Raw genomic sequence first — 13,143 nt, forward strand, 5'->3', positions numbered from 1 at the left:
AGCTCAGCCTGATTAGTTTCAGCAAATTAAATCTCTCTCCTTGTGCCAGGTTCCTGATAGACTGCAAATACATGACCTTAATGTTGTGTATTACATCTCATAGTATTACTTCCGTGCTTAACTATATATAAGTGCACCATTTTTATATGACAGGCTCTTTATGGCATTGGTTGTTGACATACGTTAAATGTCTAGTCGTAAACATTGCTTGATTTCTTTAATAAATGATAGGAACATTGGCAGTGATATTTCTCAAGTCTCATGCAACTTGGTAGCTCTTAATTATCAGCAGGCAGCTGGATATCTACAGAGACCTCCATCTCCTACAAAGGTGCAGCTGTCTCATAATCTCAGTTGCTGTTTTCCACAGATGATGATGGTTTGTTTGCAGACTCAAAATGTGAGATACTGTAATTAAGACAAGTCGAGGATTTATGGACAGAGTATCTGAGTGATTTGGGAAGCAAGAAACGTCACAGAAGCAAGATGTTCCTGAATTGGTGACGTGGGGGAAGAACAAAACTCTTACCCAGGATATTAATATCTGTCACAAAGTCTCATCACAGTGAAGCCACAGTGTGTCAGACTGATCAGTGTCTGAATTATAAATTCAGGTATTTTAAGCCTGTTAACTTTAGTGCCTTGAAGAAACTTCTTTTTACATGAGGAGTAACCTACTGTCATGTGGTCTAGCATTAAATGTGGAGGTTGGTGGCCCTGCCTCTGGCAGGGGAGTTGGAGCTTGATGACCCTTGAGGTCCCTTCCAACCCAAGCCATTCTGTGTGCCCGCACACTTACTTGATACTGCCATGATTTATACTGAGAGTTTCCTGGTATGTGTGGTTCCTGTAACCGTGATTTCCTCTGTGTGAGGGGACCAAGGCCTCCAGTTTCTGCTCCTGCAGAACGAGTACTAAATGTATCAGTCCACATCTGTGCTCTTTTCATCCAGATGATTGCTCAGACCATCTCCAGCAGCTTCATTTTATATGGGCATCCTATAAGGACAAAAACCATGGTTTACAATCAGCAGCCACTTCTACAAAGAGCCACATGCGTGTGGTAAAGCCATATGTGCAATCAGTTAAAACATGCAGATAAATTTAGCACATAATACCAACTGAAATAACCGTATGACTTATGAGCTGCAAAGCATTGTTTAGTCATCAGTGGCAGTTCTGTTTGAAAGCAGCACTTCTGCTTGGCTATAAAAGTACCATTGTTTGTCTGAATAGCACATGACGTTCTTGAAAACCCTTGTACAGTATTCCAACTTCGGTCTTTTTCTTGGATATCTTTTACAGGAAGGATGCCTTGTTTACTGCAGCATTAGTAAATATTCTAAGCACGTTTCATCTCACTGTAACCTGCCTGGCTGACTGCAGCCAACAGCATTGTGACTGCACAGGATGTGGAGCTGTCAGCAACGCTGAGACTGAGGCCGTACGATCACCTGGAATCACTTCCTGCTCCTTCTGATGCATGAGGAGTTGTAAATGTATTCAGTGGCACGGATACCTCAAAAATATTCCAGAAGAACAGTAGTTCTGCGCCCACCCACATGACTTACACCTTTATTTTAAAAGCTTTGTTTTGTTTCTTCAGTCAGTCAACTTCCTCCGGTGCCAGAGCCCAGAAGCAGAAATCACTGAATTAGAGCAAGGATCATTTCTTACTAGAATGCACAGTAAGTTAACCAGCAAACACCAAAACAAAAGGTATCCCAATATAATAGAGGAACACACTACTCAATATTCTCTTTGTGTTTGTCTTTAACCCTTCAAATCTGTTGGTCTCCTTTGCCAGAATATAGCAGAACTCCAGTAGCTTGTAACTTGAATCAATAACTTCATGCTTGCAAGTAGTATTTCATATTTTTTTGTGGGCTTTACCATCTTCCACAAAGCACGTGGAAGTGGGTGCACAGCCTAAATCTTATTGACTTAATGGGATGCAAATTGTCATGGGTGTTAGACACACAGAGCTGAAACTTCACATGTGTTATCAAGCTGGAAAACTATGTTCTCTTCCCTACTGCTTGAGTTTTATCTACAAATAAAAAGGTGGACTTCAAACTTAGCCAGGCTGAAGGTCACAGTATTAGAAAGAGTATTTGTGTGACAGAAGCCAAAGTAAACCTTCTCTCCATTTTCTGTGGTATCCCAGATGTCTTTCAATCCTGGGAAAGCTGTGATAGCAGAACAACCACAACTCCTTTGTCAGAACTGCATGAATCTTAAACAGCAAAATAATCTTCAGCTATGATAGGCTGGGCTAAAATAAAAGCTAGCAGTGACAGACTTTTGCCGGATGCTCATTTTCATGCTTTAAACATCCATCTTTGGGCTAATATTGAGTAAAATGAAATCATTTTCATTCCAGGATTTTTTCTTAAACATAAATTCCTTTACTCTTTAATTCTTGTTGAAACAATGTTATAGTGGTTTTATTTTTATATACTGCTTACATATGCATAAATACAGATAATACTTTGGGATTGCTCTAGCTGTTGAGATTGAGGAAAACTGAGTAACAAGTTATGTACAAACATACCTGTTGGGGTCAAATCAGCACTCTGTCTCTGGCAGCCATGATGAGATGAGGAGAGAAGCCCATCTGCCTGTGATCTGTGGGCATTCTGCTCATCTGCCATCCACAGATGTTCGGTGAGGAATGGCAGAGGACACGTCACTGCCTTTCCTCCTTCATATCTTTTTTCAGCAACTGTGGGGAGCAAGTTCATAAAGGCTTTTCCCAAAGGTACCTGCATATGATTTGCTGTGGGTCTCTTTTCCCCTCTCCCTCTTCCCGCTCCCCTGAGTAAGATCAGAGGTAGTAATTTTAGAATGTAATCTGATGGTGGATACTGACAGTACTTGATATCTCCTCTGTTTTTTTTTTTTGTGTGTGTGTGCTTTTAGATAGGAAGATGAAAAGAACTTAGCTACATTTTAGGACTGACTCCTCATGGGCTGGACTTTGTCTTGGTGGGAATATTTGACAGTTCACGCTGCAAAAGACGAAACAACCAATGGCTTCAGAATCCATGGTCCCAGAGCAGGCAAAACAACATCCAGTGAAGGGAAAAAGGCGGCCACAGCAGCAGCAAACTCGATCTTCCAGCGGTGATGGTGAAGATGATATCTTTGTATTCGAAGCAAACGAGGCTTGGAAAGATTTCCACAGCTCTCTTCTTCACTTCTTTGAGGCTGGAGAGCTCTGCGATGTTACACTGAAGGTGACAAAGACCACCCACATTCATTGTGTTTAACAATCTGAAGACTAAGTTATAAATGCGTTGGAGATGGCAGTGAGTTTGTGCAGGGGTATGGAAGCAACAGAATCCTTGTTTGAGGCATTTCTACATAAGCTCTTAGATTTCTCGTCATTTACGAAGGTCACAACTAAAATGTAAGCAATTAAGATACCGACAATCCAAGAGAGCAAGTACATGACTCACCTCACCCAGTTTGTCCTGTAAGGAAGTTCTCATGGTTGGTTTATTTTCTACTATGTCATTTCTGTGTGCTTCCAGCTCCTTGCAGCCTCTCTGTTCATACACTTTGATCCCAAATTTTATCCGTAGTTTTGCATTCTGTGTTTCTGTGCTAGATCTTTTGTGGGCAAACAGGATTTCTGTAACAAATCTAACTTTCAGTGTTCTCCTGGGAAATAAAAAACCCTCAATCACATTGTTCTACAACTGATCAAAGAGGAAACAAAAAGGAGGAAACCAGTTTTGTTATTCTTGCACAGTGTTATTTTAAATGCATTCTTTTCAGCTCAGCTTTTTATTACTTACGTCGTGATCACAGGAAATTTATAACTACCATTTGCAGCTGTGGCTGCCAGCACCTACAAACATTAAGTATTTCTTAGTTTCTTAGTACTGCTTCTTTCTGCTACAACCTTGTCCTACTCTGGTGGTCAGCTTACAAGTGAAATCTGCTTGGGATGCACTGATCTAACATCAGCAGTGTGAGGGAGACAGAGTTCATTTGTTTCAGCAAAATACAGAAGCTCAATGCATATTGGGCCCAGAAGTCTACCTTTCCAGCTTAGCTGTCTCTTATAGCTGGAAGAAAATTACTGAAACTAATGTTTCAGTTAAACAGTTTTGTTCTCTTTTTCTCAGGTTGGTACAAAGCTCATCTCCTGCCACAAACTGGTGCTGGCGTGTGTTATACCTTACTTCAGAGCCATGTTTCTTTCAGAAATGGCTGAAGCCAAGCAGACGTTGATTGAGATCAGGGACTTCGATGGCGATGCGATAGAAGACCTCGTGAAGTTTGTCTACTCCTCCCGGCTGACGCTGACAGTGGATAATGTCCAGCCACTCCTGTATGCTGCTTGCATTCTTCAGGTGGAACTGGTAGCAAAGGCGTGCTGCGAATACATGAAGCTGCACTTCCATCCCTCCAACTGCCTGGCGGTCAGGTCATTTGCAGAGAGCCACAACCGCATTGACCTGATGGACATGGCTGACCAGTACGCTTGTGAACATTTCACTGAGGTGGTGGAATGTGAAGACTTTGTGAGCGTCTCACCTCAGCACCTCCATAAACTGTTGTCCTCCAGCGACCTGAACATTGAAAATGAAAAGCAGGTTTACAGTGCTGCTATCAAGTGGCTGCTAGCCAATCCGCAGCATCATGCCATGTGGCTGGATGAAATTCTCGCACAGGTAGGGTGGGCATCACTGATTTGGTTCTGTTTGGCTTTTACTGAGGAGGATTTTAAGAAGAAAAATGTTCATAGCAGGTGGTGCTTCGTCTTGTATTCATGGTTATTGACAGTGCAAGCAGGTTGGGCCTTGGGAATATCAGCACCAAGTTATGTTACTCGGTTTCTGTCAAGAAAAAGATTACTTGCTGTAAGGTCATCAGCAGAGGGAGGAAGGGGAAATCAACAAAAAGCCACATCTGTGCCACAGCACAATATCCTTAGTTTTACATGCGGGGAGGTAGAGAACACAGAGCCGTCGCTGCATGTGGCTTGATGTTACTACAGCCCATATGTAATTTCCCTTGCTGGTAAGCGTTTGTGCTTAGAAAGGAGAACAAAGCCATTGAAGGGGTATTGAAGGGTTAGATGGCTAGGGATAAGTCATCAAGTGATGCTACTTCAAGAATGTTTGTATACATAAATAACAAAAGGCCAAGATTTTGCAGACCCTTTAAAGCTAGGGAAGTACTGCTGATTACCTGTAGGCTCCGAAAGGAGTGTGCAGTTTAATCCCCTAGGCTTGTTAAGCGTTCATTGCTGAGAGAAACCTGTAATGGCATCACAGGGTCACTTGGATGAACACCCAGAGTCCTTCCTGTCAAAACGTGGACTGTTACAATTAAGCTCTGCCCGTGCTGATTATGGAAGCTTAAAATCAAGCATTTGAGATAGGAACCTGCCCTGAGGAGGAAGAGGAACATGTTGTGTGCTGCAGAGTGCCACATGCATCATAGTAAATGGGAGCAGCTGGGGGTCTCACAGCTGTCCCTGAACTCCACTGGGAACATGCTGCATTCATTGTATTTGCATTATGGGAGTAACAGGAGGTCTGCTAACATGGTGCTGTTCTTGTCTTGACACAGCATTTTTAATTTTTCCTGTAAAAGACCACAACTGTTTAAACAGTTTCAGTTTAAACAGTTCAGTTTTTGGTGCAAAAAATCTGGAGCAAAGCACTGAAAAAGTAAAACCCTTACTGTAAATAAGGGCTGTTTAGCAAGATATGTAGAGCCTAGAGTTGAATACAATGTTATTCCTAGCAGAAAGCAGGACTAGGCTTCCTAACAGTGGATGTCACTCTTAGGGGCTTCCCTGTTATCATAAGGTTCTGAATTTTCATCAGCCTGGAGTTCTTCATGCATCGTTAACCTCCCGAGTCTATTAGCAGAGCAGTGGCAGTGCTTTGAGTCAGCCTCAAATAAACCAGTGCCAAACAAAATGAAGAAACGGGGTTGAACCCAAGTGGTTTAGGAAGAATTGCAATGGAGAGGCAAGGACGCTTGTGTAACAGCACTGTTCTGCTTCTCTGAGAAGCTCCTGAGATGCTGGGTTTGTCCTTCACCTTGCTGAGTTACCTGGGAGCTCATTGAAAGCAAGACACTGCTTTACTTCAGTTTGCCACCTTCCAGACCTGTCCCACTTGCTGGCCTTCCTTTTGACACCCCACTTCAATTGTCCTTTATATTCCTCATTGCTTCTCCCAGAAGGACAAACGAAAGGTTGGCAGAAATAAATTCCTATGGGAGGGATGTTTCAAAGTGTTTTTTGAGGCTGATCTCACTTCAGATCTGCTCTGTCCTTGGGATTGCTCCAGGCAGTGGCTGCTGGTAGTGGTCTCACCCAGGCAGCCTTGCCATCGTGCCTGACCACCATCTCTTCTAAGGAAGGATAGAAGAATTTGAGGAAACACCTTGGTAATAATGGCCGTTAGGAAAACTGAAGTCTGTCTGTGCAGTAACAACCTCGCAGTATCGACATCTGCCAATACAGTTACATCCTTACAGTTCTCTCTCCTTTATGTCCTGTGTCATCCCACTATTTTCACATTAATCTTTTCAACAGCTTGAACCTTCTCCTGTTACTATATTCCAGTGTGACCCTGATGCCAAGATTTTATATGTTTATGTTTGGAAAGACTGTACTTCCTGCCTTGTAGTCCTCTCTGCCACCCAGTCTGTCCTCTGCTCCCTCCAGACTTTGGCAATTAGCTGTAGCTGGTTGTTTCATTTTATCGCGAGGTCTGGCAAGCCCTCCTTAGAGAATGGTGTTCCTGCACCAGAAATACCTCCTTAACAGACACTTAGTTCACCTTACAGGGTTTCCATTCTGGCTTGCCATTACCACACTAATCTGCAATGTGCTATCCCAGTAGAACTGCAGACTGGACTGTTTCTGGCTCGGGAAGGAAGTGCTCACGCCCCCCTGGTATGGGCAGCTGCCTTTCTCCTTCCTCCACTGCAAAGGCACTTGCCTACAATCACAAATGGTTGCGGCAAATAATTGTCACCAAAAATAACCCTTTGTATTAGGGTTAGTCTGGAAAAGAAAACAAAAGCTGCTCTTCTTACTGAAGAGTGTGGGGCTGACAGTTGGCTTGCAAGTTGCAGTCCGTTATGTGTACGACACTGTAAATGGCCAGTTCAGTTTAGCCAGTTACTCCAACTGTGTTCATTTCTGTCAGGTACGACTGCCTCTCTTGCCCATTTGTTTCCTTATGGGTGTTGTGGCAAAGGAAGAGATTGTCAAGCAGAATCTAAAATGTAGGGATTTGCTGGATGAAGCAAGAAACTACCACCTTCACCTGAGCAGCAGGGCAGTGCCAGACTTTGAATACTCCATTCGCACAACACCAAGGAAGCAGACTGCTGGTAATTAAATGTGTGTCTGATTATCCAGTATGGAGTGGTGTGGAGAAAAGGCAGCGCATCTGCATAGGACTAGACAGCTTGGTGGAAGTTAATGCGTAACTGGGAAAGCCATTATGTCCCTCTGGTGATTAGGTTATGAGCTGCACTTTCTGTACAGAATTTTGGCAGTTTCTTTGTTTAGAGCAGCATTTAATCTGATTGGCTAGAGCTGTTAAAAGCATTATGTGCAGGCAGTAAGCAGAAAGCTGTACAGAAACCAGTGGACATACACCTTTTGGTGTCAGAAGGTTGAGCTAGCTGTTAAATTGTGCTTAGCCAACACCAAAAGCAAATGATGCATGTTAGACTGCAAATTCTGATTTTTATGTTCACTTAAGATGTAGCAGTCAGTTTCTCTCCCTAAGAAATCATAAAAAAGCCTGTTTAAAATACACTTTGCTTTTACAAGAGAGTAGACAGTTAATTGCCCTAAAAGCATGCCAAACAAATGCCAAAGTCCATCATCCCATATACAGGGCAATTACTGCACCCCTTGAAGTGAAATATGGCTTCTCCTGAAATATGTAGTTTACCGTCTATTCTGCTGTAGAATTTTATCCCTATTTTCTCTGCCAGCTCTCTGGAAACCTCCTTTGTCTCCTCCAGGTGTGCTGTTCTGTGTCGGTGGCAGAGGAGGATCAGGTGACCCATTTCGCAGCATTGAGTGTTACTCTATAAATAAGAACAGCTGGTTCTTCGGCCCTGAAATGAACAGCAGGAGAAGACACGTGGGTGTAATCTCTGTGGGAGGTCAGTAACCCTACTTGGGCAGCCTTGTTCAGAAGAGTTGCTTGGCTTATCAGTTGAGTATTCTTCATTGTCATAAAGCTTATTCCCCATGAAGAGGAAACAATTCTAAAACAATATCTGAGAGCATGCTTACTGGAAACCCATTACTGCCAACTGCACACAGCCTGATGCCTTAAGTGACGTAACCTTTTTCAGATCATTCCTAAAGAAATGGAGTTGCACAGCAGGGTAACCCAGAGCTTGCTAGTACTCATATGAGCTTCCTTCGTATTTAAATCCGTACAGACCGGTCAGTAAGACTGCGAGGACAGACCACCCTTTATTTTTGGGTCCACAACTTCTGCTAGGCCATGGCAGCTTAGTATCCATGATGCAACTCCCCTCTGTCCACGGTAGCCCCTGCGTTGCTGCAGAAGAGTGGAAATCTTTCCAAAAATAAAAATTGTGCAGGGCCTGAGGTAAACATCTGAAATTGACCTGGCCTGCACTACTTGAGTTATGGGAAGATTCTCCGTTTGCATATCTCAAGATTTGTGTAAAATCTGTGATAAAACAGATCTCTGATTGCTTAGAGCGTATAAAAGTACAAAGTCCTTCCTTAATAAAACCCTGGTACTGAAAACCTTCAAAAACATGACCCCTGCATTTGGGCTTGTTGCCCCACACATTAAATGAAAACTGAAATGTTACCAAGCAACCTCCGTATCCAAATATGCGTATGCCCTTTCAGGTAGAGTTTATGCAGTGGGTGGACATGATGGAAATGAACATTTAGGAAGCATGGAAGTGTTTGATCCTCTCACAAACAAATGGATGATTAAAGCATCAATGAACACAAAGAGGTATGTGTGTCATGATCCAGCATGGTACAAAGTTTAAGTCCTACTCCATGATACATCGTTCTTGCTACTGCTGAAAACCTGTTTGTTCTGCCTTTATACAAGTTTCCAGACTTTGCTATTTTTAGGATTTTTTTTCTATGTTGTGACTTAAATACTACGCTTATCTTCTGCAGAGCAAACAAAAATCTGCGTCATATGCTTGCATATATCACATATTTGTGATGATTCTATGATTCTGTGATTTGCACAAACACAAAGTTGTGTGTAATATACTAAGTATTTCAGTGCAGAACTACAAAATCCCCCTCTTGAGAGAGAAGCCCTGGCTGCTAACGTGGGTTATGCTTTTTTGCTTTCTAATGCCACTCTCAGCCATTTTGGGGGGCTTTTTGTTGGATGGCTGGCTTCAGAAATGAAGAGAAGCTTTTCCATTGCAACTGTGCTTACGTTCTGATAACAGATAAAGATTCAGAAACTGGTTAAGTGGTTTTGTGGTATTTTATCTCTTTTAAACAATGATAGTTCCACCAGCATGTATGTAGTAAAATGCTTCACAGCCAGGGAACGTCTTACTTCTGGCAAGGTTCAGTTGTGGATTTCTATGACATTTCTTACTCGGGAAGCTGGGCAGAGCCTTGCCCACACCCTGCTTCTCCAGCAAAAGGAGGTGGTCCCAGAACACTTTCTGGAGAGAAAACTGCACGTTACCTTACACTCTGTGCAGTAACACGAGGATTTTCTCAATAATTTCTCTAATGAGAATACATTTCATTTCACTGTACTGACTGCACTTTGAGTACGGATAGATCTCACAAAAAAATCTCCACTTATTTCAATGTACACTTAATAAAAATCAGAATTCAGTGATCTAATTCATGCACAGGTTTGTCTTTTAGAGCGTATTTATCACCCCTGGAAAATTAATTCCCAAGACATAGGAGCAGCTATACCAACAAAGCTAAAACCAGCAGATACATCAAATAAGATCAGAGATGGAAGATTCAGTACCAAGAAATAGCAATCCAATAACTGAGAAAACCTCAAATATCCAAATGCTTGAAAAGAAGGCTTGGACCTTTGCTGACATGCAGTTGAAACAATATTTTCCATGCCCTCCTGCTTTTTTTCCTCCTTTCTTTTTCAAACCAGAGCTTCTCTTTTTGCAGTCTAAAAATATTCTAGCTGCAGTAGTGCTGTTTGTGGATGACCAGGACATACAGCTGAAACTGAGGTAAAGATAAAACACTAATGGGATGCCGTGAACACTAGAAAGACTTTTTGGACAATGATGCAACACTGCCATGGGTGTGCAGAGGGTCGGTCACACTTATGGATCAGTGTTACAAACCCATTACTTCATTACTTTTTTCCCATTACTTTGAAAGTCTTACCGGTCAATTAACGTTGCACCTGATGTCTTTCCCATCCCCTTTAAGGATATGCACTGAGGCATTGATTCTGTGGTTCTCTTAGGAGAGGAATTGCTCTTGCTTCCCTCGGGGGCCCCATTTACGCAATAGGAGGTCTGGATGACAACACGTGCTTCAGTGATGTGGAAAGATACGACGTCGAGTCCGATCGGTGGAGTGCGATAGCCCCCATGAACACGCCCCGGGGGGGAGTTGGCTCCGTAGCCCTCATGGTGAGTTTGTTTCCTCTCAGGTCAGGGCCAGGATCCAGGGCTGCTTTTCAAATATTATGTAAGTTTTCTAAACAAACTTTCCTCCTATGCAACTTTTTCAGAACCACGTCTACGCTGTGGGTGGCAACGATGGCATAGCGTCTCTTTCCAGCGTGGAGAAATACGATCCCCATTTGGACAAGTGGATGGAAGTGAAAGAGATGGGCCAGCGAAGAGCCGGCAACGGCGTCAGTGAGCTCCATGGCTGCCTGTATGTTGTTGGTGAGTAGGCCAGGGCCCTGTGTTGGACAGAGCTGTCCTGTATGATGTGCTCCTGTGCAGGAGAAGAAAGCACAATGAGGACATGCTTGAATGCAAGAGTGGTAGCCAGGAAATAAGTTTAGCTTGCGCACACCAATGGGAACACGTTACTGAAGTCATTCAAGGATTTGTTTCCTGCTTTGGTTTTCAGCAGTGGCTTGTTTTGAAAGTACTGCAAGAGAGCATGTCGACAGTGGAGAGAGCTGTTGGATTAATTTTCAGGTGGCTTTCAGATTTGGTTAAAAACGTAGACCCAGAGTACTAACCCACTGCATGCTAAGAAAAGCCCTGTAATGCACATCTGGGATATCACCACCACTGGGAGTGGCCAGATAGCAGAATATGGTGACTCTTTGCAGGTGGCTTTGATGACAACTCTCCACTGAGCTCCGTGGAACGCTTTGACCCACGCAGTGACAAATGGGAATACGTCGCAGAGCTCACAACCCCAAGGGGAGGGGTTGGCATCGCAACACTGATGGGCAGAATTTTTGCAGTTGGAGGTCACAACGGCAACGCGTATCTGAATACTGTGGAAGCATTTGATCCCATAGTTAACAGGTAATTCTCTTTTTTATTTGGCCTAAAAAAGCAATCATATCCGCCTATATGGAACTCAGCATAACAGAAGCAGTGTACAGTAACTGAGTAATACTCACATAAAGGATGTGGGAGTGCTGCTCATGTCACTAGGTTCTTCTTGAAATAATTAAGCACATCCTCCTCCCTCTTCCTCCTCCCGGCCGTCCCTCATCCTGTTATCTTTATTCAGTGAGAATCTGTGTTCCTGTGGAGGTTCCAATCTGATTTTCTACTAACCTTAGTGGAGAATAAAGAGAATAAAGAGAATAAAGAGAATAAATGAACAAAGTATATTTTTATACACTTAATAGCTAGGTTCTGTAATAGAATTTCAGAAATAAATACTTTAGCTTGCTCTGAAAGGACACAAACTTACTTGTCTTCTCCTTTGCACTGTTCTCCAGGTGGGAACTCGTTGGCTCTGTGTCGCACTGCAGAGCTGGGGCAGGCGTTGCTGTGTGCGCCTGCCTCAGCAGCCAGATCCGTGATGTGGGCCAAGGATCCAGCAATGTAGTTGACTGCATGTGAACTCAGCTGCCTCTTTCAAATTCCGTGGGAACAATCATACAGAAGCACTGCAGAGCTTTTAAATATGGTGGTTTGTGTGGTAGGTTAAGAAACACAGTATGGTTTCCTTGTGAAAATGTTACCTTCTGTGACTTTTAAGCTTTTGGTGGCTGACAATAGCAGTATAGAAGAACCTGTGAAAACGTGGGACAGCAGTTTGACTTACAGGAGAAAACCTGCTGAGAGCTGTAATTAAAGAGCCATTTGAGGCAGCTGTTGCAGGGACTCAATGAACTGCAAACCAGGTGTGGACAGGTGAGGAGTGAGCAGTGGGCAGCATCACTGAGCCTCACCTGACAGCCCTGCTATGTGTTTCCTGAAGGACTGGAGTGCCATTTATTAACATAACTAACTTATTATCAGGAATGCAATCTTAAAACATTTCCTAATCATAAAAGAGCTTTGAAACAGAGCTTTTCAGGTTCTCCCTGGGCTAACTGGATACAGATGTGAACTGCCCACCTGCTGTGGGACTGCTGGCTGTGGAGGAGATGGCAGCACTCATCCTGGACCTACCTCTCGAGTGCTCCCTCAGCCCCACACACTTGTTAGAAAGCTGAAAAGACTCTCAAAGCCTGAGCATAGTGACTGGAATACTGACATTCTTTTATCCTTAATAAAATCTGTAGTAATGACTCTCTAAAAGGTTCCGTTTGTGGAGAAATCAATACCACAGTAACAGCTGAAGGCTTCAGTGGTCTCTGAATCCCTTTTGTCACAGGAAAGGGACACACACAAAAGAACTTGCAGTGTTCTGTTGAGAGCTTTAAGTGCAAGTCTAGCTGCTAAGCCCAGCTTCAGGATCCAGTAATAAATGTGGGGTAGCAGTTGAGGTCCTAGGTCCTTAGGATTATTCAGCCAAAAAAAAAAATCTCGGAACAGGTACTGCAGTTGAAGCTTTCAATCAGCAGCAGGAAGAATGGAAAAAAAAGCAATACTTAGATCAAGGACTAAAACAGGAACTGAACACTGCTCTGTGCAAAGGCGACACAGTGACAGACCTTGACTGCAAGGTCACATCTGGCTGGAAAGAGCTCAGCATCCTGT

General features: G+C 43.2%; 1 protein-coding gene across 1 annotated transcript; it reads left to right on the forward strand.

Moving 5' to 3' along the window:
- Positions 1-3,032: 3,032 nt before the first annotated feature.
- KLHL8 (kelch like family member 8) lies at positions 3,033-12,057 on the forward strand (the record flags this gene model as incomplete). The annotated part of the gene is made up of 9 exons (XM_079534424.1): positions 3,033-3,239; positions 4,137-4,685; positions 7,188-7,374; positions 8,020-8,167; positions 8,898-9,005; positions 10,479-10,647; positions 10,749-10,908; positions 11,307-11,508; positions 11,934-12,057. The coding sequence occupies 9 exons, from the start codon at positions 3,033-3,035 to the stop codon at positions 12,055-12,057; spliced, it is 1,854 nt and encodes a 617-aa protein (XP_079390550.1).
- Between the last annotated feature and the right edge of the window lie 1,086 nt (positions 12,058-13,143).

This window comes from Tetrao urogallus, assembly GCF_951394365.1.
Source record: "Tetrao urogallus genome assembly, chromosome: 4".
Classification (NCBI taxonomy): Eukaryota; Metazoa; Chordata; class Aves; order Galliformes; family Phasianidae; genus Tetrao; species Tetrao urogallus.